This window comes from Athene noctua, chromosome 1, assembly GCF_965140245.1.
Source record: "Athene noctua chromosome 1, bAthNoc1.hap1.1, whole genome shotgun sequence".
Classification (NCBI taxonomy): Eukaryota; Metazoa; Chordata; class Aves; order Strigiformes; family Strigidae; genus Athene; species Athene noctua.
Genome location: NC_134037.1, coordinates 101,495,702 through 101,522,144, shown reverse-complemented (window position 1 = coordinate 101,522,144; position 26,443 = coordinate 101,495,702). Strand labels below are relative to the sequence as shown.

Here is a 26,443-nt window from a genome sequence, read left to right as displayed (position 1 = left end):
TTAACATTTTTCATCCGCAGCTATGTGTGTTTCTTTAAAATACCATTTGTTAAAAATAATTCTGCAGATTATTTGCAGAGAAGTTGGAAGCAGAGGAATTTGAGGCCAAAGTAATGTTGAGGGAGAAGGGGATGAGAAAGAGGGGAGAGAAGGGGGTGAGGGTAGTGGGGCAAACTCCCGTTGCGTTATCTCCATGTGTTATACATGGTCAGATCTGTACCACTACTGAATAATGGGAAGATTTCTACTGGCAGCCTGCACAAAAATGTGGTAGTTAATATTTTAATGTGGCCATAGGATAAATGAATAGAATTTCCTGATTAATTATTAGAAATAATTCCATTCAAAAAGGAAAAGTGCTTTACTTCTACAGGCCATTGGTATACTTTATATTGTTTCTGTTTTGGGTTGTTTTCAGTTTAGGCACTGAACTTACTAGAGGTAAGTCACTCGGAGGTGATGTTTATTCTTCCAGGCCTTTTTATTAATTGTATGTGTATTTACTGTTTGTCATATTACCTCTTGTTCCTTCACTGTTTCTCTATTTCTGAAACTATTTCCCAGTTTGGCAGAATTCCTATGTATTTGAATGATTAGGTCAGTACAGCCATTCATTTTGTTTCTTTGATATTATTTTTCATATCTTAGAAGTATGGCAATGTGCATTTTACTATATTCTTAATGTAAACTATGTCTAGATCGTTTTCTTGCAAATAATTTTTTGACAATAAAAATGTGAACTTCTACAAAGTAACAGTTCTTCCTTGTGTTTGTGTAGGGGAAAATGCAGTGTTGCACTTCTGAATGAGACAGAATCTGTGCTGTCATATCTGGAGAAAGAGGTAATGTGACTTTTATTTGGGTAAATATTGGGATGGGTTTATGGGTTTTTTTTATGGCTGTATTTTTAATAAATGGGGAGACAACATTTTTGAAAATTTTTCTTGAATAAATTAGAAAATCATGTTGAAAACGCTGATTTAAAAAATCTTATTGGATAAAAAATTGACACTCTTAAATGACAGTTTTATTATTAATATAGTTGTATTTGGAAAAAAAATAGTTAAAAGTAATTCATGTGGCATCTTACAAAAGAAAAATACACAGACTTTTTCCTGTAGCAGATACTTAAGGGGGAATTCATACGGCTTGTTTTGTTTTGTTTTTTTCTTTTTTCGTAGAGGTGTTATAGAAAGAAGAGTCTTCCTGTGGTGGACAGGGAGAGACGAGGGGGTCCTAGAGAGGGCAACTTAGCATAGGGTTTAATTTAAAGGGTTCTGAATTACTGTATGGAAAAAATCTCCTCACCTTTCATTTCCCGTTGAAGAAACTTAGGATGCTTAGCTTTACAAGAGGGGAAGAAAATTCCTCAAGAATTTGAAAGAGAGTTGTATTGCAAAATACATTCAAAATAAACATATTTTCTTTGGAGAGGCTTAATATGACATCAGACAGACAGATGTTTTTAGCTGAAATTAGCATGTCTTTATTTTTAAATTTCTACACCAAAACCACTGATAAAAACTTTTCTGAAAACAGGATTTGCCCTATACTTCATGGGATTGTACCAGACATGCCGATACTATTTTTGTGTAAGCCCTCTTCAGACACTGATAGTGTTTTATGATTTTTTGAGTTGTAATTTATAATGCAAAGTCAGCATGGTAGTATTTAGGGGAGGAAACATGTTAAATTCAAAAAGCAGTTGTTTATTCTTTTCAAATCTATTGATGTATTTTTGTCTATGAATCTTTTCATTATTGCTCTATCTTGAAATAACTCCTAGCAATGAGAGAGGCTTCAATTAGCCTTTTAAAAGTACCCATGATACATCTGCATTATTTTAAATAAGGATTAAGGTACCAAAACTGTGCCTTGCAAAAGTGTGCAAGTAGGGTTCCTTTAATAATTTCCAAATGGAAAGTGATACAGGTTTATAAACCTAATTTTAAAAATCATTATGCTGTTGCAAATATGTCTTCTTTTTTAGGATACTTTTTTTTATTCATTGGTGTATGATCCATCACTGAAAACGCTTTTAGCAGACAAGGGAGAAATCAGAGTGGGGCCTAGATATCAAGCAGATGTGCCAGACATGCTTGCAGAAGGTAAATACATGATCTTTGATTAGTCAACAAAATAATCCTCATCTTTCATTATTACTTACGTTGACTTTCTGAACTAAACTAATCAGCATAGAGGCAGAGTGAGTAAAATAGTAGATCTTTAAAAATTGACAAATACCTTTTGGTATTATAAAGAAAGAAAGAAGGAAAGGATACTTGAATAGCTTTTGAAAAGGCATTGTCCGTTTCCAGTTTGTGCATAACACAATTTAGGCATTCAGTGTTTGTTTACTTGTTATATGGTCTGGTTAGATCTTATAGGCCTAGATGTAGGCCTCATGGAAAGATGATGCTGAGCACCAACCCATTTTCTAGAAAAATAACATGGTAACAAACAAATGAAAAACGTATTCTTTGACTCACTTTTCAAATAGTATTTGCATAGAGAATGTATGTTGGTGTGTCGTCTTACTTTAAAATATTTTTAAAAATAGTTAAAATGGCTTACATCTTCTCTGTTTGGTAGCAGGAGTGAAACAAATGTTTCAAGCCTTGGCATATCTTTAAAATCAGTGGTATTTTTAAAGTAGATTTTATTTATTTCTAATCTAGCACAACTATCTTTACCTTAGGCTTTTGCTAAGTAGAAACTTTATTTTTTTAAACAAAATTTCAAGTAGAATATTTATTTAGTGTTTGGATGTTATTTAAGAAGCATCAGCACGCTCTGTGTCTTGTTATGTTTGAATTATATTTACATAGTAAATTTTAAAATGAGCTGGTTTTGTCAGTGAAATATGCACTCATCATTGAGTGCTAACAAAAACAAAAGTTTCATGAGGAGTATCTAGACACAAATACTATTTTCAAGAATCATGGTATTTATTCCTTAATAAGAAAAGATTATGTGACAGGAATATCACTTGCAGTAAGTCAAAGGAGGTCTGAATGCCACAAATGTGTCTATTTATAACCTTAAATGGTGTGGTTTTCATTTGTAATGGGCTGGGGTTTTTTCTGCTATACTTTTTCTTTCATACAAAATAAGCATTATTTCTACAAGGCTTATTTAATAAACTGTATAAAACATGAATGATTTAATTTCTGGCAAGTGGCAGATTATTTTACAATGGATGCCATTTAGTAGCTCACCTGCATTATTATTCTGACTTTTAATAACCAGAAGTAAACTGTAGGAAGACTTCTCCAGATTTGTTTATAAGGCATACAGACTTGTTTCAGAACAAGTTTATGACTAGAATGTGATACACTGCAATTCTTGCTGTAAAATGTGCCTGTCATAGGGAAACAAATAATTATGTAGGCATTCATATGCTCAAGAGGAAAGCTTCCCAGAGTATGAGAGAAAATTACTGTCTCAATGTGTGTATCAAGTAGCCAGGAAGTATTGATGTGCTTCTGAAGTAGCTGGCTGAATTGGTGGGTTTTCAGGATGAGCTGGAGTGTCTGCCAGGCAGGAGGGTTTTTCCTACTGAATTCTGCTACTTACATTACTAAAGACAGAGCCTAATTATGGAATAGTGAATGCTACATATAAAGTAAATGTTTTTCCCATGGAAATTTTACTTATTTATTATTTTTTTTTCTAAAATTAAATTCCATATTTATTAGAAGTTAAGTTACTAAGTTCTTCTGGAGCTTAACTTTCTGAGTTAAATCCTTGATTCAGTTAAATGAGAAGATGATCTTTTTTTTATGTGATGAAGACAGGATTTCACTGTGTGTTACTGTCTTGTTTTTCTCACGCCCCATTAATCCTCAAAGTGCAGTTAAGTCTTCTTGCTGTCTCTAGTAGGTGATAATAGTCCATCACTTATTATTAGGGTTCAGAAACATCAAGCTGTCCACAAACCAAAGACCAGGTGGTATACAGAGCACTATTTTGGCAGTTTAGTTGGATTAATCTGCATGTATTTCCAGTGGTTGGTGGAAAAAAGTTTCGTTTTAGGAGGATAAAAATATGTGAATTATTGTAGTTTTGACTGACCGTTACCTAAATGTTTCTGTAATCTTCTGACCTCCAAGGAAAAGAAAAAGGTGATTCAGCTATTACTGTGTCTTTATGTAAGCTGACAGCCTGAAAGTTAATCCATTCACTGTCAAGCCTTTTCAGTCATGAAAACAAATCTAAGCAATGTTTAAAATTAATAGAATAAAATAGAGATGTTTGCAAATACGGAATTCCATGAAGATTTCTGATTTTTGAAATAAATTTTTGTGCCTGTATTTTTAAAAGTAGCTAATGATCTGTATGTCCAAATTATTATGCCATAATGTATGGTTCTTTAAAACTAAAAGCCTAGAGCAATCACCGTAAATTAAAAGAAATCATTTAGCTTCGATAATTTAGACAACTTCGAGTCAAAGATCACTTCAGAAAAATTAGGTTGTGTCATCTAATAATAGTATTAGATAATAAAATAGAAAGCATTGCCAACTTTACTCACACTTAAAATTTGTTCTTTAATGTAAAGGAAGTATACCTTTTTGAATGTTATTGGTAGGAATATTTTATGTTTACAGAAAATCTCCCAAACTATTTTAAAAAAAGATTTAGAAAAATCGAAGATTCACATGCCATCAGTTATTTTGTTTCAAAAGTTACTGGCATGTAATTCAGATGACTGAAGGCATGCCAGGTCAGATTAGCTTTCAGAAGGCCAGTCACAAAGTGGCTGAAAAAAAAAAAAAGTTCTTTGAACTGTCAAAGCCCTTCCACATCTATAAACATTAAATTATTTTGATGTAAACACACTGATGTATTCTAGTAGATAAAAAATTCAAATTGCTTTCATTTTCTCTATACTGTGATAATTCATGTTCTGTCTGGACTACTATATCTTTTTTTTTTAGTGTTAATTGGAGAACTATATATATTTTCTTTGTGGGAATAGATTTTATTTTTTTTCCCCTTGCACTGATGTTACCATTTTTCTGTCCTTGAGTAGAACATACTCCAAAACCTGGTGTTTAGATCAAACTTTGTATAATGCAACATACCTTCTCCCCTCTATCTCCACCTTGGGTGAATTGGATAACTTTATATTTCTCTTTAATTTTTGAAATGAAAAGAATGTTTGCTTTTTAAAAAAGTTATTAAAATCAAGATACATAATAAAGTATTTCAGGTCCAACTGTTTTTCCACTTTGAGATACATTGAATCGTAAATCCTTTCCACAATTACAGTAAACAAATATAAACAAAGTTTAAAACTGGCTGAAGATGCCTAAGCCTTCTTTATCTATGCTGGTTTTGTTTGTAGTGGCTTAGCTAAATCACTTAGATATACATTTAGTGAAGATCTTTAACTTTGGAGAAAGACCAGAGCAGATTTCTTTCAGCCCATCTCTTGTTACATTTATGAGCATCTTCGGGAGTAAACCTATGATCAAAGTTGTCAGATTCAAATGATATTATGGTTCTGTGAAACCCTTCTTTCTCCTCCCAGGTGCAAGTGCTCCAGTCTTCCTAGACTATAGTTTGAAGATTGTGAGAGTCTTTTTAGTTGCTCTTATTACACAGGAGAACAGGAGACTATATTCTACAGCATTGACTGAAATTCTGGCTAGTGTGATGCTAAAGAAGGTCCTTTCTCTGCTTTTAACCACACATTCTCCAGCGGCTTATTCTGTCAATATAGCAGGTGTTTATTTTCAAACCTGTTTCCAGTTGTGCTCCTCTGCACAAAGCAAGGATAAAAAGATTTATCTCTGAGAACCAAAGCATGCATTTGGACAAAGTGTATCTTGTTTCAAGCATCCCTACTGTACAGTCCCAGAGCAAGGTACCTTGTTCTCTATATGTGCTGTCTGGGGCATCTACCTACTGTATTTGTCAACAGCTAATGAAATATGTGACTAGTAAGTTCAAAAAACAAAACACACACCCCCAAACAAACAACAAAAAACTCTATACAGTTTTGCTTTGGGTAAGTCATTCTTATGATTATTTGATTAAAAGGCGTACTTTTATGAATTATTCTGCTAACAGTTATCTTGAATTTCTCTAATTTGCTCCCTTTTTAAAGAGAGCACGTTGCTAAGATCTTAGACCCTTAGGTAGTTTATAGACCTTATGGCTATTATCTCCGAAGACTTTAGTTATTTGAATGCCCTCTGAAATTTGGACAATGTTTTAGCAAATAGGAGGATGAAAGAAGAGTGACAAGACTAAAAAAAGTAGTAATTAACCCTACATCTGGTAGCATGTCTTCATCACAATGCCAGTTTTCTTCTTCTGTGGCTTTAGATGACTTCAGTTTAGTTCTAGCTGAAGGGAAATTTATAGTACATTAAGGTACTCATTCATATATTTAGTAAAGTAAGAAATTTATTGGGGGATGAAGGGACTGAGGGGAACAGCTGTGTGGAAAAGGCCCTGGGGTGCTGGCAGACAGCAAGGGAATGTAAGCCAGCAGTGTACTTCGGCTGCGAAGGAGGCTAACAGCATTCTGGGCTGTGTCACCTGGCACATAGCCAGTAGATCAAGGAAAGTAAGTGATCATCCCCCTTTACTGAGCACTCATTAGATCCCATCTAGATACTGCATCCAGGTTTGAGTCCCCCAGCATGGGCTAGTTATTGGTAAACTGAAATAAGTTCTGTGAAGACCATCACACTTCATGGGGCTAGAGCACTTGCCCTGCAAGGACAGTCTGAGGGAATTGAGCTTGTTCACCCTGGAAAAGAGTTGGCTTCAAGGTGGTGACGAACTGCAGCTACCCAGTGACTTGAGGGGAGGTTGTTGAGAAGACAGACAGGTTCTTGAAAGTGGTGCATAGTGGGAGGATGAGATAAAAGATAGAATTTGAAAGATGAGGTTCAGAATGGCCATGAGCAGAAGTTTTTTTTCCATAAGTATGGTCAGGTAGTGGAGCAAATACCGAGGGAGGTTGTATCATCTCTGTCATTAGAGGTTTTCAAGACTGAAGTGGATAAAGCTCTGGTCTCATCTCACAGCTGAGTCTTTTTTGAGGAGGAGGCTATGCTAGACATCTCCTGCGATCCCTTCTAACTTGAACTGATTCTACTATGGTGCTACAGTTTAACCACCTACTTACGAGATTCAGCCTTTTACCCTGGGGAAGTGCTTCTTTATCCATAGAGAGCGGGTTGGGATTGGAAGTTTACCTCTTATTGAACAAGCATGTGAGTGGACAGTTGTTTAATCAAAACACCTATGCTTCAAAGATGATCTTAGGCACCATATTTTTCTGTGCTTATCTACAGTCATATTTCATTAAGAGAAGCTGAAAGAGAAACCTCAAACTGCTACCTTCCCTCCAGTGATGATGCAGGGTAGTAAATAACTTCTTTGTACATGTTCAGTCATTGTCATTAGTATGCTCAGTTTCAGCTGACTTTTCCATAAAGGCTTGAGACAATATGTTGAGCTTTTAGCAAATCTCAGTCTAAAAATAAAAGGAACACCTGAATATTAGGAAGTTCAAACACTAATGCTAAGCTAACAGCATTACTACCTCTCAAAAAGTCTTCGGTATAATTAGATTATAATACTGTAATATAAGAAAAAGTATAACATATGCACAATATGATTCAGTTAACAAAGCAACTACTAACCTTTAAAAATTTTATTTCTATTGTAAAAACATGGCATAATTTCTGAGATTTAGTACAAAACTACCAGCTTGAAAGTAGGCTGTAGAGGGAATTAACCTTTAAACTTTCTCTACCTGTCTCAAGGTGTTCAGGTGGTTGAAGGGTGTCTTTTTGCACACAGAGATTCCCAATCTATGTTTTCCTGGGCGGCATCACAGTGACAGCTGTGCACAGCTATCAGTGTGCACATGCTTATCTGAGCAGTGGAAAGTGCACAGTAAGAACGTTTTACTGTGAATTAATTGTCTGTGTATAGCAGCAGTTTCTGTCAGCTCATCAGGCTCTGCTCGTAGTGCCTGCTGTAAGGATTCTGAGTACTGAGCAAGTCATGTGGAGATAGAGATCTTTGGGCAAAAGAGAGGCGTGTCAGTGGGAAACGTGGTGATGGATGCATGAAGGGTTAGGTTTGGTTTGCAGTTGGTGGGAAATGAGATTTCAGTCTCCATGCAAAGGTATATGGAAGGAGACAAGCATCAAGGTGTTGACAGGTGTGGTGGGTAATAATTAGATTTAAAGGTTTATCTAGAGAACAGGTTGCTAGTGCTAATTGAGTACTGTCACCAGCAATGGCAAACTGTTTGCAAATTCCTGTTTTAATTAGCGAGAGGGCTGATCTTGGTTAGAGTCACTGTTATGGGGATGTCTGTGTCCCGCTACATGGAATTTTCCTTATGCTAGTGGTCCACTCCCAGCTGAAGTCCTGTTCCTAGTCCAGTGCTGCTTATCTCTTGTATCTGTGTTAAAAGGAGACCACTGTATTCTGGGGAATTCTTTATGGAGCTGGGATCTGACACAATTACTCTGTGGCCATTTAAAGCAGTACAAAGAGTTTAGAGTTAGCAAGGAATAGGACTACCCACTTACTGAGACATATAGAGGAAGAGGAATGAGAGTCTCTGAAACGGAGGAAGAAGTAGCCCGTAGGAAAGACATTCTGTTCAAAGTTTTTTTTTTCTTTGTAATAAATAAAATTATAAACTATATTCATAGTATCTGTATAAAAACCCAGACTCCCTCGTACACATCTGAAAATATCCAGAGAGCATCTAGAAATAGCACCTGCTGTGAAGTTGGTTCCATTTCTTGAAGGCAAGGCATTTTAGAATTAATGGAGTTCAAGTAGCTGAGCGCTTAATAGGAAGACGGGGAGCAGGTGGGGAAGTTTAAGCTGTAAATTTTGGATGATGCACAGAAAATCTGTGTCCAAAACTTCTAAAACTTTTTTGTTCTGAAAAACCAAAATAATTCCTTCAGAGGTGTTTCCTAGTGTCTTTTTCCTGCAACTCAGTTGTGAGAGCATGTTGTTTTTAATGGACCAGATATATCAGATGGAAACTATTAAACTCAGAGTTCAAGCCTGTTAATGTTTGGGAATATTGGAATTTCAGCATTTTAAGCTTGAACATAGTTACATGTAAAGAGACAGATAAGAAACTCATACTGTTTCGATTTTTAACATCATGAAAGTTCAGGATGCTTAGACTCAGTGTATTTGATTTTCTGTTTTTTTAAATGCTTCCCATATACATTAAATTTTTATTGTAATTTAATAAATGAAAAATATGTTTTAGAATATTGGAACTCAACTGTATCTCATGAGGAGGGATCTGTTTTGTTACTTCGTGGTACATAATACTCTCATTTATTGGAAGAACCACTGCTGAATTGAAAAATCACTAATACTAGCCAGAGACCTGCAGGAGTGGCTTGAATGGTGCATCTGATTTTCTTGTCAAAAGTCTGTGTGCTGTATTATCTCTGTTGGTGTTGATGTAGTTGCAATGACTGCATTCTTTTGTGAGAAGATAAAAATCAGGCCTTTTAAAAATTCGTCAATATGAAATATTTTTCAGAAGATTCTGTATTCAGGTATTTAAGTTAAAAATTAGAGAGTTATGCAATTGTTAGACTCTGAAGACGATTGATGTGTGGCTGTGAGAAATGTCTGACAGGATAAACAAATATTGTGTCTTAGCATCCTATCAGTTTTCAGAAAATATGATCTGTAATTTGTGCTGAGTGATCAGTTTTATGACAATTGCTGAATGTGAGATCTGGGCACGTTAATATAATAGGTGGTTCTTGGAAAATAAAATGAAGAAAACAGTGCCTCTTTTCCTGAGTTCAGTATTTTCACAAATAGTATATGTCTAGCCTTTTGTTTTTAACTGGGTTTAAGAAATCATGAGGACTGATGATTTTGAGGCCATGTTAATATTTCCTTTGTGAGTGAACCAAGTTGCAAGGATAAATTAGTGGATTTAGTGCAAAACTTGTTGCTTAGGTTAGATCATCAAAGAAAGAATTGCTTTTCCTATGCACACACAGAAGGTGACAGCAGCAGCTTTAGGCTCTTTGAGTGGTGTGTTGGCATGTGAGGAAAAGATTTTAATGGAGAAAGCTGTCAGCCATAAAGTACAGTTCTGGATGGGATGAAGGGACTAGTTTGTGTAGTACACCTCTCTTGTTCTACATACAGCAATTTGGGAGTCCATAGTCTGTTGTCTAAAACTAGATCTCCTGGCAACTCAAGGTGACCTTACTGGGATCTAGACAGCAGAAGTCAAAGCTCAAATTCTGAAGCTAGAACTACCTTCAGGAGCAAGTATAAAAGGAGATGTTTATGCCTAAGTCTCATTTGCTTAAAGTGGATGCTCAGGAACCTTGTAGAAATCTCTTCCACCAAGTTTAGTCTGAAATGTGTTGAAGCTTCAAAGTTGTTGGAAAATCTAGTAAGTTAGCAGCAAAATAAATGATAACTTCAATACCAGTCAGAATATGCCAGAAGCAAAGAGGTCTTTGAGGGCGATTCAGTCAACTAAAATATGATGGCTTTCCAGTTTAATGAATTTTTCAGGAGTGTGTGGGACAACAGATATGAAAAGCCAATTCGGGAGTTCTACCTGTGGAAGCTGCAGTAGAATACCAGACATAAAAGGTATGATTGTGCTAACCCAGTAAGACTTACCTTTATGGTCAGAGAAAAATGTTGCCTAAACCTGATTCATATCAGCTGAAGATGGATGTGTAAAATAGATCAGAGGACGTTTAAGGTTTGATGAGATGAATCTCAACAGAAGTAGTACACCAGAATGAAACTCCTGTTTATGAGTACTCAAACATATTTTGTTCTTATATGGAGTTTCTGTTGGTTGCACTTTTGCCTTTGAGTTACATGAAATTTTTTCTGTAATACCTTCTAAAAGAAGGAGCTGTGGTAGTCACCTGTCTGATTCGTAGACTTTTGTTACTAAGCTCAGTGGAGTAAATTTTGCATAATTAACTGTCAAATGCATGATCATCACAAATAGTAAAATACTCTTTACAATGTTGTTCATGTCAGGTTTTAATAGGATTATGATATCCTTTACATCAGTGTTGCCAATTTCTCGTCTAGGGAACTGAATTAGTGATTTATGTGCTAGCCAATTAAATGCCTGTTTATAGACTTTTATCAGTTTTACTATAAATCAGATAAAGCACATGTAAATGGCCTCTTTGTGCCTGTTTTCAGTAAAGACTTCATTTACTTCTGCCTAACCTTGCAGATGCAAGGGAAATCTGTAGTTTAGGATTGCAGCCACGTATACTACAGAAGCTCAGTTAGGTATTTAGAAGCTCTGCATTATAAAACAGTACTTTATGAAGTCTCTTCAGTAATGTTATTTTAAAATATTTGTTGCCTCTTGGTACAATTCATTGAGGTATTAAATGCATGTATGATTTTGATCAAACAAGCAGTTACATGGGTTATGTTGGTTCTTCCTTATATATTTACTATGCTTACGCTATTCTTAGGTAATGTGGTAATGGAAATTTCTGAGCTTCAATTCTCATATCACTCACAACTTCTGTGTTAACAGTGAAATGGTAAATTAGAAGAGTTGGAAATGGTCCTGTTAAGCAATTAGCTCATAAAATCTGTTCAACAGTCGAAGTGAGCAGTGCAGATTTTCTGCTTGGGGATTGTTTGGTCTATTTTACCCCCTGTTCCTGCCCTGAATTGTAAAAGCAGGTCTGCCTTTCTCATTTGCTTGATGCTTAAAGACAAGTCAGTTGGAGTTTTAGTCTTTATAACAAGAGAGCCATGATTTCCTACTGTCTTTAGCCTCTTGAGGAGACTTAAGCATCTGTTCTCATTCTTACATTTGTAATGAACCTCCTATTGTCAATAACTTGAAGGAAATGGCTAAAGTAGCTGTCTTCTCTTTTTGCCTTCTGGTTGCAATGCAGCATGAATAGTCTGTGCTGCGTTGTTGACGTGGAAGGTTGTGCATGATTGCTGTCGGAAAGATTTCTTTATTAATAATAGCCATAGAGTATTGGCTGAGATTGTTCAAATACTAAATGAGTTCTGTTGGGTAGGCAGTCTTATGAAGGATACAGCTATTTATTGTATGCTGTGTATGCACTTATTATCCCAAATAATGTATCGCAGTGAGCACTCAAATCACCTTTCAAGCAGCAACATCTTAGAGTTTAATTGACCTTGCTGGTTTTTTTATACCTCAGTAACTTTGCCTAAATGGACTTATTGTAAATTGAGGGTTTTTTTCCATTTGCTGTTTTATTGCAAGTCTGATTTTTCTTTTAAGTTTATTCTGTAGAAGATGAAAAACAAATATCAGATGCAGATGAAATCTTTTTTGCATTTGAATAAATCAAAATACATCTCATCCTAAATAAGTTATTCTCTGAATTATGTTTTGTTTACATTTATGCAAATGAATAGTCCTGTTTAGCTTTAGAATACTATAGTCACAGGGGATTTGCATATTCATAAAATTAAGTTTATTTTTTTAAAAAAAGAAAGACAGAACCAGAGATTTCATTTTCATTTAGTGGGGTTTTTTTGAAGAATACAATGTCTAGGCATTGTGGTATCCCTCTTTCTAAAACAAGTACTTTAAATATTGTTAATAATCATATGTAGTATGGTACTGTTAATTATACACAGAAACATTTTCACTATGCTTTCCTGAAAACTGTGTTGCCTCAGGTTGTGTTATGTCAGGAATTCAGAAAAACGGTTGCAATCTTTCTGTATTCAGATTGGAATAGGTGCTAGACCACTGCACAGTGTCTACCAACCAAAATATCATCTAAAATGGGGGGGTGAGGGGCAGGGAATCTGGGTGCAAGTCTCATTGTTCAGATTTATTCATAATATCAGAGTACAAGAAGCTAATTCCCAAATAAAGGTGAATTTCAACTATCTTTTTCTTAGTTGAATACTTACCCTTGCCTTTGAATTGAAGGTGACCTTGTAGTTTTATGCAATATATTAATTTAGGTCGTTGTCTTTAGATTTGCCATAAAAAGCTAAAATGAAAGGGCTCACTTTTTAATCATTTCATTTCTGTGGCAGTGGGGATTCTATCCAAGTACGATTTAATAAGGACTATAAAGTGAGGAATGGTGTGATTGTAGGACATTATGCCTCCATGTTCTCTGATCTGTGGAAGTTTCTTTTTGCATGCTGTTCTGCAGGGTTTTGGGAAAGAAGCGACCTTATTTGTTCCTTTTTTTCCAGCACCGGACATTCCCATAGGTCAGCTGTTCCTGATGCAGCATTATGGAGAAGTTTGTCATTACTGCATGGTTACAGTTTTTATTTTGAGCCCAATTATAGTTCTTTCTGTTTAGGAATTTAGAACATGATGAATTAAAGCTCTTTTGAGTGCTTTTGAGGTCTTTGATCGTCAGTGGTTCATTTATAAGCACTGCAAGACTTGAGCACTGAGAGAGCTCTGAGGTTGTTGGAGTTGAGGAAGTTTAATTCAAAAGGGAGTTTTCAAGTGAAATATGACTGAATTTGTTTAATAGGCTAGAGTTAGAGCATATAAGGCAATTGGACTATGCACGTTTTATTGTCTTGGAAAATGCTCAGCAGCAGTTTAAGTTGTAGACAAATAATGGGCTTGTATTACCTGGTATCTTTAATTGTCTCTATACGTATAGTCTTTATAATAGTTTGGTTTTCATTTCTAGTCTTCATACATGCGTTATGCTCATAAATTGAGTTTTACCATAAGATTTGTGTAAATACACAACTCATTATCTGAATAAGTAATTGAAATTTTGGATATACATCTGTCAGGCAAGCTAAGGGGGATGGAATTGTTCTGCAATTGAAATGTAATAATTTTCCTTTTGCCTATACTTTTAAAATAATCTAAGATTTCTCATGTTACTTCAATGAGAGAAATTTTTTGCACATAATTCAGTTTTATTTTTTGCAGAGTTGAATGTAAAATTTTTGAACTTTTTTTCTGAATGATTGGTGATTGTTAGTACTGGTAATAATCACATCACTAAAAAAAAAAGAAAAAATAAAGTAGTAAGAATTCTATGTCTGCAGAACATTTATAGTGAGAAGGGTTGTAATTTCTGTTAGTTAAGACTAACAGTTAGCTAGCTATTTACCATTAATTCAGTTTATGCAGAGTTGAACTCATTGAGTGTCAGTAGATAAAGTTTGTGCATCGATCTGAAAGGTGTCTTTCCTTCTGTAGATCATGTAAAACTTACTTTCCCAGTGGCAATTACTTCGACGTTTGGTAACCAGCTTTCTCAATTAAGCTGTATGTGCCCCATCCCATCAGTTGTTTGTCAAAACCTTTGGGATGTTTTATGATAATTAACCTTTGTATGACTATAATTTATTTTTTATGCAGAATGAATATACTGAGTGTTTTAGAGAGGACCTAATGAACTTTTCAGTGAAGGAAAAAGCTCAGATTTTACTTTAAACCAGCAGACTTAACATCTGGAACTTTGTTCATAGCTAGACAGTGTGAGAAAATCCAATGCGATGCTATTTTTCTCACCTGTAAATTGAAGCAGTCTAACTAGCAGCGTGAGAAGGTGGTTCATGAATTGAAACCCTTTTCAGTGATTAATTGCCTTTTTTTATAGTGTTATATATCACATGAAGCTATGTTCAAAAAGACATTTAGGATTGCCTGCAGTTAGTATACCGCCAAACAGTTCTGACAAAAACCTGCTAAGTGCTTTATCTGCTAAATCTTATCCTCTATTTCACTAATAGAATTTTTGTTGTGTTGCACACTGAACTGGACGAAGGGGGAAATAAGAACTGACAAGTACCTCTTCTGCGTCATTGCGACGTAGCCAGGAGATACATTCCTATTTCACAGGTATAAAACTGAAGCACAAAGATGAAGACAGTGAATTTACTTCTTAGATATGTGCCAAGATTTAAGAATATAAACTTCTACACGGGCCTTCATGTTTATGTGCTTAGGTATCTAGCGAACCGGGTGAATTGCATGAGTCAAAACTCCTGGCTCATTTCAACAGATTGTGTCAAGCCCTGAATGAATTTCCATAGTAGGAGGAACTCTGTGGTATAAACTATTGCTCTGGTGTCTTAACTGCTGTCCATGGTTATGTCTGCCCTACTCTGACCAAAAAATTGCAACTACAGATTTTCTGTGCCATGTGATTAAGGATCCAGCAGCTGGTACCTCTGTTTTACATATAATGAAAAATGGATTCACTCAGAAAGCTGAGCACTGCAGGTGTTTAGTTCATATGTTTGGATTGAAGTGACTGGTAAATTACTTTTTGAAAGGAGAATAAAGAGGTATCTTGAAAAATAGTGCAAATTGTGCAAAATACAAAAATAAGTCATTGTACCTGACAAGTGATGTCTCTAAAAACTGTCCTCCTGGCTATATTTCAGTCAGATATCTCATCAGGTTTTTTGTCATTAAAGGTGCAATTGGCATTGTTTCCCTGAAAACCATTTTTTAAAAATCCAATTTTTATAAATTTCCTATTTCAGTTAAAAGGATACAATATTGCAGCATTGTTATATATCTGTAAAATTAAAAAGAATTGCGCTCTAAGAAAATGTTCATAGTTCATATTGCAAGTTATTTTCTTTTAGTTGGATATGTTATAAGAACACAGAATCATACTGAATCTAATGTACTAATTACCTTGGGGGTATTTATCTGCAGGAAGTGAAGTCTAAAAGACGAAGTAGGTCTTTAATTTCTTGCTGTTCATCTTAACTGCATTCAGTTAAAAGTTTCATTTGATTTATTTCCGTTTTGTAAAATTTTTTCTACAGTTGTTTTCTGTAGGAGTCATATCATGCTTTCCTTTGTTTAAAATGACTAACTGAAATGCAGAACTTTCTTTTTTTTAATTAAGAAAAAAAAATTTTGCTTTTTATTAGGGGAGAACCATGAGAAGTAAAGCATTGAATGATTGATGAAGACAAAACCAGGCATATTTCTGGCCATCTTGTAATGTTTTCCGGTAAAATTAATCTTCAGGATTAGATTGGTTATAATAAAATTATAAGCAGAGCTCAAAATAAATTGGATATGCTGGTATGTCATACCAGTCATTCAAAAAAATTGCCTAGCACTTCTCAGAATCTGTAATTGGTATGTTGGTGAGAGAACTTAAAACTTGTGAAAGAGAATCTGAGAACCTTCTCATATGCAAGGCTGAAAATGTTAAAAATTAACACCCCCCATTCTGTTTCTGTCCTGGAATTTGCAGTGGAAGGAATTAATACTATGGCAACTTGGATACGTGTTCAGTTTCAATGTCTTTTAGTTCTGTGTCAAATTCAACAATATTAAAGATAAATGTAGAGATATTAACAGGAAAATAGCGTCTTAGATTTAAAGGGGTCTGGCACCTTAAAAATCCTATAGTATAAGGTACAAGCATGATGAACTAAGTAAGGACAGACAGCTCAAGGAAAACAGAGGGGGTTTTGTAATTACCGTTTTAAAGGTGATCTCTGGAGAGGAGGCCTGTTTATCTTATGTGATCCTCTTACACTGATTCTTGCAACACATTCAAAGGAAGTAAACAAAATTTTTTATTCCTGAACTCAACTTTGCAAAGATTTCTACAGCACCGCTTCCCTGTCTCCTTGATTGATCTGTTTAGGTTACTTTTCTTCCTGTTTAAGTGATAATATCCTGCCATTTAAATGGAAAATCGGGAATGAAGCTTTTTTTGTAACTGCAGTTTGGCAGAGACCACATATCTTCTGGAAACCTCTCTGTCTGCCATTGTTGCAGTAATATTTAATACTGCAAATATTGTATGTGTTTGGATACTTTTGGTATAGATGTTTGGTTGCACATACCCTGTTTATGTCTACTGCCATTACAAAATACTGTTTGGCAATATTTTAGATTTAGCTTTATCAAGAGTTAAAACGGTATTTTGTAGAAGTAATTGTAATTGAAGTACGATGTGTAGTATTGCAATTTTTTTCATCTTTTTGCAAATTTAATTCAGGAGAGTGACGTGTTTGGGTTGAATACTTGTGCTGTGCTTCTATGATGTTTACTCTTTGTAAGAAGTATACCCTGCCTGACTATAGTTATAGTCTTCAGGATATGATGTGCTGAAACAGTTAACTAACATTAAAAATAAGATTTAAGAACTATATATTAACAGATTGAAATGAAGTGCTCAGAGATTATTTATAAAATGTAGAACATCACCCACAATGTGTCTGTCACAGATGGGAAAAATAATGTATTGACAGGTGTGTACTCCATTGAATAAGTTTAAAATCCTACCCAAGATTGCCAGAAATTAAGTTGTTTTCCAGTACTGGATGTGAATGAGTTTAAAGAGGCGCAGAAGTCCCATGAGGCAGGCAGTTCTTTGAAGAAAGTACTTTACTGTATTTTTCTGAGAATGTGACTGAAATTTGTTCCTGAAACATTAGCCAGACAGCATGGTGCAGTTCTAACTTGTGTATTTGGTAGGGATAAATATATACCACATTTTCATTTCCTTCCAGGATGAAAGTGCTAGAGAAACTTGCCATATATGCTTAGATTTCAGAAGAGCCAGTGCTTGTTTTGCAGCCTGCCTCCAGACTCTTAAGGGTACAGGTTATTTCATGTCTTGATACTGTGCCTGTTTAGACTGGTGGTTTTCGTTAAGTTGTAAGAAGTAGCACAGACCAAAGATCTACATGCTCAGAGAGGTACCTACACATCTTGGATTTTCAGAGGAAATGAAATGGCTGTATTTGAGAACAGATTTTTATTCTTGTAGTAGCTCATAAAAATCAGAGACAAGTACTAGCAGCCAACTAAACATTGGAGTTTTTCACATGTTCACTGAAGGAAGAACATGCCCGTATTCTAAAATACCAAGGAGGGACAAAAATTTTGCTGTTGTCATCTCTTGTGGCCACAGATGTGCTGGCCACATCCCACAGGTAAATCTTCTCATGCTGGTAGAATATGTCTTGCCTACTTATTCAACCTCTGTAACATTTCTCATTTTGCAGTAGAAGTTAACTGGTGTAGTAGTAAGGCCATAGTGGGCTTCCGTGTGAACGTGAATCATTGTAGCATCTTCACACTTCACTTTTCTTACAAGCAGTATAAATGCCATACTTGTTAAGTAATTAATACAGGGCAAAACAAATACCAGAAACCACTACCATTGTTTTGGCCACTTCATGTACAAAGATTGCTCTGATCAGACAAATGGAGTTGGGAAATGATGATGTAGCATATAGTAACTTTCTTGTGCTGTAAACTTATATACTATTTTCTAAGAGGATATAACTAGTCAACGTACACAGCAATTTTAATAATATGAAGTGAGTTAACAATACAGATAGTGTAGTGACTCAGAGCAAAAGGTGAAAAAAATAAGTAAATGTGGTAGACAGTGTTTTTTCATAATTATTTTTGTTTGAGGGACATAGAATCCAAATTGGATAGAATTTAATTGCTAAAGCTGGTTAAGTGTGAAATTAATTTTAATATGGCTGAAGTGAAACAGTAACTTTGATATAGTTGAGAAGCAATTTAAGAAACCACTGGTTACTTAGGTTATGGTTTCGAGTTTATAATCACATTTTATTAAAGTTCTTTGATAATATGCCTCCTAAGAATGCCTCCTGAAATTGAAATGCTGATGTTAAGGGAAGAGATTTATTTTACTGGTGCTGCATTATAGAATTTAAATGAATAACTGCTGATTGTTAAATACTCTGTGTGTATGTGTGTGTTTAAAAATGTACAATGTCTCTTTTAAACATAGTACAAGAAATACACAGAGAAGAACATTGTGAGTAATAAGTGTTTTGTCCCATCTACCTTTTGACAGGAGAATTAGATGACAGAGAACAGGCAAAGCTGGAAGTAAAAGTATGGGATCCAGATAGCCCCCTTACTGACCGTCAGATTGACCAGTTTTTAGTTGTAGCACGGTAAGATTAAAATCGTCTAATAAAAAAAAATTCCTTTTCCTTTTCCTACTGACTATTTATTCCCCTATATCGTGTTACTCAATTTGTTTGCCATTTTGTGAGCCCTTCTCTTTCCCACAGTTAGCTAAAAGAGAAAATCAGACCATAACCTTCTGCATATTTATTGAAGCTACCAATACAGAAGAGAGAAAAAGAGAGTGAATTTTGGAATAATGCTACACTCCCTGTATTTCAGGTTATAGTAGTATTTGATACTTTAAATGTAGAAAACAGTCTGGTTTCCCTTCAAAGTAAATGAAACAGAATTTAATATTTCAGTCTTGTATTATATAGTACTTGGAATTTCATAGTGTAAAATAAAAGTTAAGAATAGAAATAAATAAAATGTTAACAAATGAAATGGATGCAGAGCTTGCCCAATTTACATATAAGCTGAATAATCTGCAGTGCAATTATTTTGGATGAATGTTGAAATCAAAGTTTTGAATGGATGTATTTCATTAGTGTAAAAAAATCTGGTCAGTTCAATTTCCATAGAATCATGAAATCCTAGAATGGTTTGGGTTCGAAGGGACCTTAAAGATCATCCAGTTCCAACCCCCCTGCCATGGGCAGGGACACCTTCCACTAGACCCGGTTGCTCAAAGCCCCATCCAGCCTGGCCTTGAACACTGCCAGGGAGGGGGCATTCAGCTGTTCCAGTGTCTCACCACCCTCACAGTGAAGAACTTTGTCCTTATATCTAATCTAAATTTACCCTCTTTTCAGTTTAAGACTGTTACCCCTCATCCTATCCCTACAGTCCCTGATAAAGTGTCCCTCTCCATCTTTCCTGTAGCCTCATTTAAGTACTGGAAGGCCCCTATAAGGTCTCCCCAGAGGCTTCTCTTCTTTAGGCTGAACAACCCCAACTCTCAGCCTGTCCTCATAAGGATTGTGCTCCAGCCCTCTGATCATCTTCGTGTCCCTCCTCTGGGCTAAATCGAGCAGGTCCATGTCCTGCTTATGTTGGGGGCCCCAGAGCTGAATGCTGTACTCCAGGTGGGGTCTCACAAGAGATTCCCTCGACCTGCTGGCCATAGTTCTCTTGATGCAGCCCAGGACACAGTTGGCTTTCTGGGATGTGAGAACACATTGCTGGGTCACAGTCAGTTTTCCATCCACTAATACCCCCAAGTCCTTCTCCAAAGGAAGGGCTGCTCTCAATCCACTCCTTGCCCAGCCTGTATTTGTGCTTGGGATTGCCCTGACCCATGTGCAGGACCTTGCACTTGGCCTTACTGAACTTCATGAGGTTTGCAGGGTCCCACCTCCCCAGCCTGTCCAGGTCCCTCTGGATGGCACATCCCTTCCCTCCAGCCTGTCGACCGCACCACACATCTTGGTGTTGTCAGCAAATATGCTGAGGGTGTGCTTAATCCCACTGTCCATGTCACCAACAAAGATGTTAAACCACCAGTCCCAACACCAATCCCTGAGGAATGCCACTCATCACTGTTCTCTACTAAAGACATCGAGCATTGAGCTGTTGACCGCAACTCTCAGTGCAACCATCCAGCCAATTCCTTATCCACTGAGTGGTTCATCTGTCAAATCCACCTGTGTCCAATTTAGAGACAAGGATGTCGGGTGGGACAGTGTCAAATGCTTTTCACAAGTGCAGGTAGATGATATCAGTTGCACTTCCCTTTTCCACCAGCACTGTAACTCCATCACAGAAGGCCACCAAATTTATCAGGCACGATTTGCCCTTAGTGAAGTTATGTTGGCTGTCACCAGTCACCTGCTTATTTTCCATGTGCCCTAGCACAGTTTCCAGGAGGATCTGCTCCATGATCTTGCCAGGCACAGAGGTGAGGCTGACTGGCTTGTAGTTCTCTGGGTCTTCTTTTTTTCCCCTTTTTAAGAATGGGGGTTATGTTTCCACTTTTCCAGCCAGCAGGCACTTCACTGGATTTCCGTGACTTCTCAAATATGATGGATAGTGGCTGAGCCACTTCATCTGCCAGTTCTCTCAGGACCCGTGGCTGCATCTCACCAGGTCTCATGGACTTGTGCACCTTCAGGGTTCTTATATGGTCTTAAACCTGGTCTTCTCCTACAGTGGGTGGTTCTTCATTCTCACAGTCCTTGCCTTTGCCTTCTGCATCTTGGGTGGTGTGGCTGGAGCATTTGCCGGTGAAAACTGAGGCAAAAAAGTTGTTGAGTCAGCCTTCTCCATATCCCAGGTAACCAGGTTAATTTATAAATTAACATATGATTATGCAGATTTATGAGAGGAACATCAAAGCCCTTGGAATTCATAAATATCCTAAAAACCTATTTCTCTACTTTAAAAAAACCAACCTGACTTTCAAAATTCTATAGACTTCTTACTGAAGGACAAAGCTCATAAGATACAGCATATTTTGCCTGTCCTGTAATTCATACTTAGAAATATAGTACAAAGGTACTGTTTTAATGGTGGCAGAGAACTGTTAATCACAGCTAATGTAGGGGTTTTATGCTGAATCACTCCATCCCCTGTATTTTCTGTAACCTGGTTGCAGAGTGTAGTCTCAAGTCGCCTTAGGTATATAATCTTTTTACGTTTTTTCCAGTTTTTGTTCTATATACTTTCTCCATTTTGAACAAAGCATTTCAGAAAGGAAATGGAGAAGTTGCTTTATGTTTTCCGGCTTATGTGTATGGTGAAATGAGTTGCTGATTTATTGTTTTACAGTTCAGATTCTGATCCACCTGGGTTTCTTCTTTCTCCCTCACTTTGTAGTGCTGTGTCCTTTCTAGGCAGTAGTAAAAATTGCCTGGCCCTGTTGATTTTCCAAGCAAGCCAGAGGGGTAGAGCTGTTAGCATGCATCTGTTCAGAAGATCACAATGCCTGGTAGATGCTCTATAGAACAGAACCCAGAACATCAACTACTTCTATTACAAGCAATATAATACCTGAACATGTATGGGCAGATCATTGTGGAGTGCTCTAAAAAAACATCTACATGAAGATTATGTATGTTTTTGAAGAGTTCATTCATTGCTTTCACATCCCTCCACTCCTTGTTTTGCAGCCACTCTGGGGAGCTTAAGTAATATATTGTGAAGCTGAAAATGTTCCCAGAGGAGTGTACCAGTAAGCAGTCTGCTGAGAAGTGACAGAGAGTTGATGAATTTTTTTTTTTGAAAATTCTTCTCTTTTCTTCCCCTTACTTAAGACATTCTGTGCCCTGACCAAGACTGCATTTGTGTAGAAGGTGATAAATTTCTGTAAAGAAGGTTTCTGTTATGGCAGAGTGGGTCTTGGTTGTAGCTAAATAATTGTCTTGCCACAAGATCTTGTGGTAGGCAGTCGCTAATGACCTTCTGTAATCAGACGTTACTCAGGTACCACTTTATTGATGTACTTCCACAAAACTCTATTCATCTTTCCAAGCTCCTTTGGAACTGACACAAGCTATTTCCAAGCTCCTGTGTGCTTGTATTCACAGGCTGCAAGATCACATTTCTGTTGCATTAAGTGCTTCTGAGACAGATTTTCACCAACTTCTGGAGAAACAGTTCTCCTATGATGATTGTGGCAGCTTTAAATTCAGTATGTTGTGTGCTTAGAGGTAAAAGCTTTCGTTATACTGGACCATTAAAAGCTGCCTGAGTAATAGTGGAGTTGGTATTATGATACCGTAAACTGTGTTCACAGACTCAGGAGATAGCTCTGCTGTGGCCTAGTTCCTGTTCACTGGATATTGCCTATGCCTGCTGAGTTTCCAGAGAGAATGGGATTCCTCTGGTTATCTTTAGTTTTGCAGATTTGAAATTCTGACAATATAAGAACTCTTTCCTAAATGCATTCCTATATGTGATTTTGGTTAAGTGTGTATGCTATCTATATTTGAAATTTTAAAAGCATTTTCACATCATCCTTTTTACATGCTGCATCAAAGGCATGAGTATTTCTTCTCAGTGTTTTTCAGTCTGCTCTGGTTGAAGGAAGAGTTGCTTTTGTTGTTACAGGCTTTAGCTTTTTCAATCACTCAAGCACACTTTGTTGGTTCTTTAGAAGGTATTTAAATACTCTCTTTTTCTATCTGTGTTGCCCATATGCAAGAACATTTATATTTGGTCTTGCGCATGTAGCTTTCTCAGTCTTACAAGGTTTGTTTACTGTCTCAGGAACTAGAGGCATTTTTTCTATGTTTATATGCTTGATCAGTCCGAGCCTGTTAGTAAGCCCTAGTATGCAATAATTTGCTTCATATAAAGGTAGAATAATGCCTATCCTGTCCAGAAATTGGAGATAGCAGTGCCATAAAAATCTGTGGAGATTTTGAAAAAAGTGGAAGAGTACTTGAGCAAAAAGATTCTTAACCTTGAGCTCCCTCAGTAGTCTTGCTTGAGTGTGGATTTACAAATCTTGTAAGTACCTTATTGGTACTACTGAAGCATAATTTGGGCAAGAGCTCTTGCCCGAACTAGAGAAAGCATCTGTTAAGTGAAGCTTGAGGCATCAGACTGATTAATGTATTCTGGTTTTGAGTTGGTTTTTGTGCAATGTGCTGTGATTTTCACTCTGGCAGTGAGAATTCCAACACCATTTTTTACTCTGTTCAAATAAGATACAGCTTCATCAACCAATTTTTGTTCCGTCATTTATATTGACAACAGTTCTCCTGTGTCTGCTGGCTTCAAAGAACAGGACTCTTGAGAAGCTGCCACAACAGTTTAGATCTGTCCACGTTAGCAAATAGTACAATACAGTAGAAGTGGATTTGTAGAATTGAAATGTTTGATGCTGAGGACCTAGCATCCACACTTGCACATTTTGAGCAGTTTTATTTTTAGGCTAACTCTGATGTGGTCCTGTGGACTAAATATCTATTGAGTATGTGGAACTACTGTTTAACTTAACAGAAATCCAGTTTGTATGCTACAAGAGACCTTTTGCTGATTAAAGTGCAGTAGATAAAGATGCTGGGGACCGTTGCTTTGACACTCCATTCCTAATTTGAACTAAAACACTGATACAGATGCACCATTTTCTCAGTCATCAGTCTCTATTTCCTAATATACAAGGAGTATTTAGTTTCTTTGTGACATCTCCTGCTCTCTTTCTAACTCTGTTCCAAGTTGCATAGTATTAGGAAATAGAAACTTTCCTACTGTATGTATAACGTAATAGTTCTGTCTTCTTTTTTAGTTTGTCGAGTTGAAAATGGACCTGACCAGACTCAGAAGTGGTAGGATCTGTGGGCTCCAGTCCAGACAGATGCTGAGAGCCATAGACCCAACCCATTTTTTTCATTTTCTTTCTATCTGCTAATATAGCCTGTAATTCATTACACGATATATTTTTGGTATGTTCTAGTTCCATTTATGTACTTTATGATGCAGTGAAACAATTAACTTCTTTTATTCTGCTTCATCTAACTACATTATCAGCATAGTCTTCTGGAGGGAATATGTCTCTTAAGTCAAGGTTTTTTACAGACATTTGTGGTCCCAGCTTATTTCCAACTAAACCAGAGTTTTGAAGACTCATTAAAATAGCCTTAAAGCACTGCATCTCTACCTTAAAATTTTTTTCTTTGATTTCTTTAAAATTAAAATGGCATTGCATACCGCAGGCTAACATAACATATTTGTCTTCATTTTAATGCCAGCTAATTTTTGATAGCAAATCACAGAAGAATGGAAGATTATGTGTTAGTCATTTTGAATTAGAGCTTGATCCTTCCTGTGTTGTTCCCACTTTTCCTTTTTCTCTAAGACAGTGCTTATATTCATTTTCTGTTGCTTACTATTGATTTAGTTATAAGTGCTCATGGTATATCTTATGGTACCATGAGCACTTATGGTATAAGTGCTCATGGTATATAAATTTATCTTACAGTGTGGAGGGGAACACAATGCAACTTCTGCTAGCAATGTGTCTTTCATCATATTGAGGAAAAGAATACACTTGTCAACTAAGAACAATAAGTAAAAACGTTTAAAAGTGTGCTCAAATAGTAATACAATGTTCTTGCAAGATAATTCAGTGTTGTCAGCGGCAGCAGACAAAACTCCCAAAGCTCGTCAATGAAAACAAATACATAGAAGTCACTAGTTTGAAAGCTTCAGTATTAGTGTGCTTCTGGATTCTCTTTAGATGGTGAGAAGTGGGAGGAATTGGAGTTCATTAAAGAGGTAATGAAATTTAATGGCAGAATTGCAACATAAAATTATGCAATAAAGATGGTGTAAAATCTGGATGCCAGTGCTGCACTCACAAAACTAGATGTTTGCTAGCAAGGTGAGTTACAGCATCTAATGGTAGGCAGATGGTTTGGCAATAAAAAGGAAAAACATGTTCACATCAAGTTTACTATGAGTATCAAAGATGCTATGTTTCTGCCTTTCTTTCATGCTTGGCCAATACATGTTTACTCCTTTGTGCATTTTGTGTTGCTGTATTTCTTCTTGACCAAATAAATTTCAAAACAGCTAATTCAGACTTGGAGCTGAATTTCTTTTTGCATTTTTTTTAATGAATTTTGATCTATTCCATTATAAAGAAAAGATTTCTGCAGCAGCGTTTTCATGGACCTGCTTTTTGGGGGCTGTAAACTTATTCCTCTGTGACTAAAATTTCAGGATGGTGTACAGATGTTCACTTAAATCATATGCTGTAAATGAAACAACTTGCATGTATTGGGTTCTATTCTGTTGAATAAAAAAGATTCCACATATGTTCCACCTCTATTCATTTAGTAATGAAACTGAAGGTTAGTTGTGGTGCATAGGGGACATTATGTGTAATGCCACATCCTACCCAAACTTTGAGATTCTTTCAGAGAAAGATTAGTGGCAGGTGACTTTCATGTTAATCATGTCATCTCCCTTTGTGCACTAAATATCTGAAGTGATAATGAAGCATAGCACTGTACAGACAGAAATGCAAGGAAAATGTGTCTTCTGGAACAGCATCATTTTGCTACGAATATGTTCTTTGTGTCAGATTTTGCATTATCCAGTAGTAAAAATCTCAAGAGTTCTTTTTCAACTTCACTGTTATGCTGATTACACATACTCCACTGAAGAGTGTTTTTTATCTTCTTTCCATGATTTTAACTGTCACATGGCTCTGTTACAGAGCAATCAGATATTAATTGACTGTTTGTAAAATGCTGTTACTGATAGCAGTCTAAGAGGTCATCTTCTAGGACTGTTTCCAACTCATAGTGAAGGGGATTATTACATCATTGATGTATTAATAAGGAAGACAAAAAGCTTTCCTAATATGTAGGAAGCCATGAAAAATCCACATAATTATTTTCCTCAAAAACATTAACTCTGAGGTGAAGCATAGGTTTCAATTTATTAGTTTGCAAATACGTGAGGAAAATTGTGAATTTGTGGATTCATCTATGCACAAAGGTAATTTGCTTTAAACAGATTTGACCAGAGTGTATTCACTACTCATATCACTGAAACAGAGAAACAGTGTATAAAAGTGAACATTTTAAA

The 26,443-nt window shown here is 36.2% G+C and overlaps 1 protein-coding gene across 3 annotated transcripts in view; it reads left to right on the top strand.

The window, feature by feature from the left end:
* The window catches only part of MTA3 (metastasis associated 1 family member 3), a 141,243-nt gene that overhangs the window by 37,357 nt on the left and 77,443 nt on the right, over positions 1-26,443 (top strand). For 2 of the 3 annotated variants that reach the window (XM_074897110.1, XM_074897111.1), the window contains exons 5-7: positions 779-842; positions 1,991-2,108; positions 18,846-18,948. In XM_074897110.1, the coding sequence (XP_074753211.1) occupies positions 779-842; positions 1,991-2,108; positions 18,846-18,948 (285 nt within the window). Of the gene's footprint in view, positions 1-778; positions 843-1,990; positions 2,109-10,582; positions 10,645-18,845; positions 18,949-26,443 lie in introns of those variants that run through there. The other variant, XM_074897112.1, reaches the window with a different exon arrangement.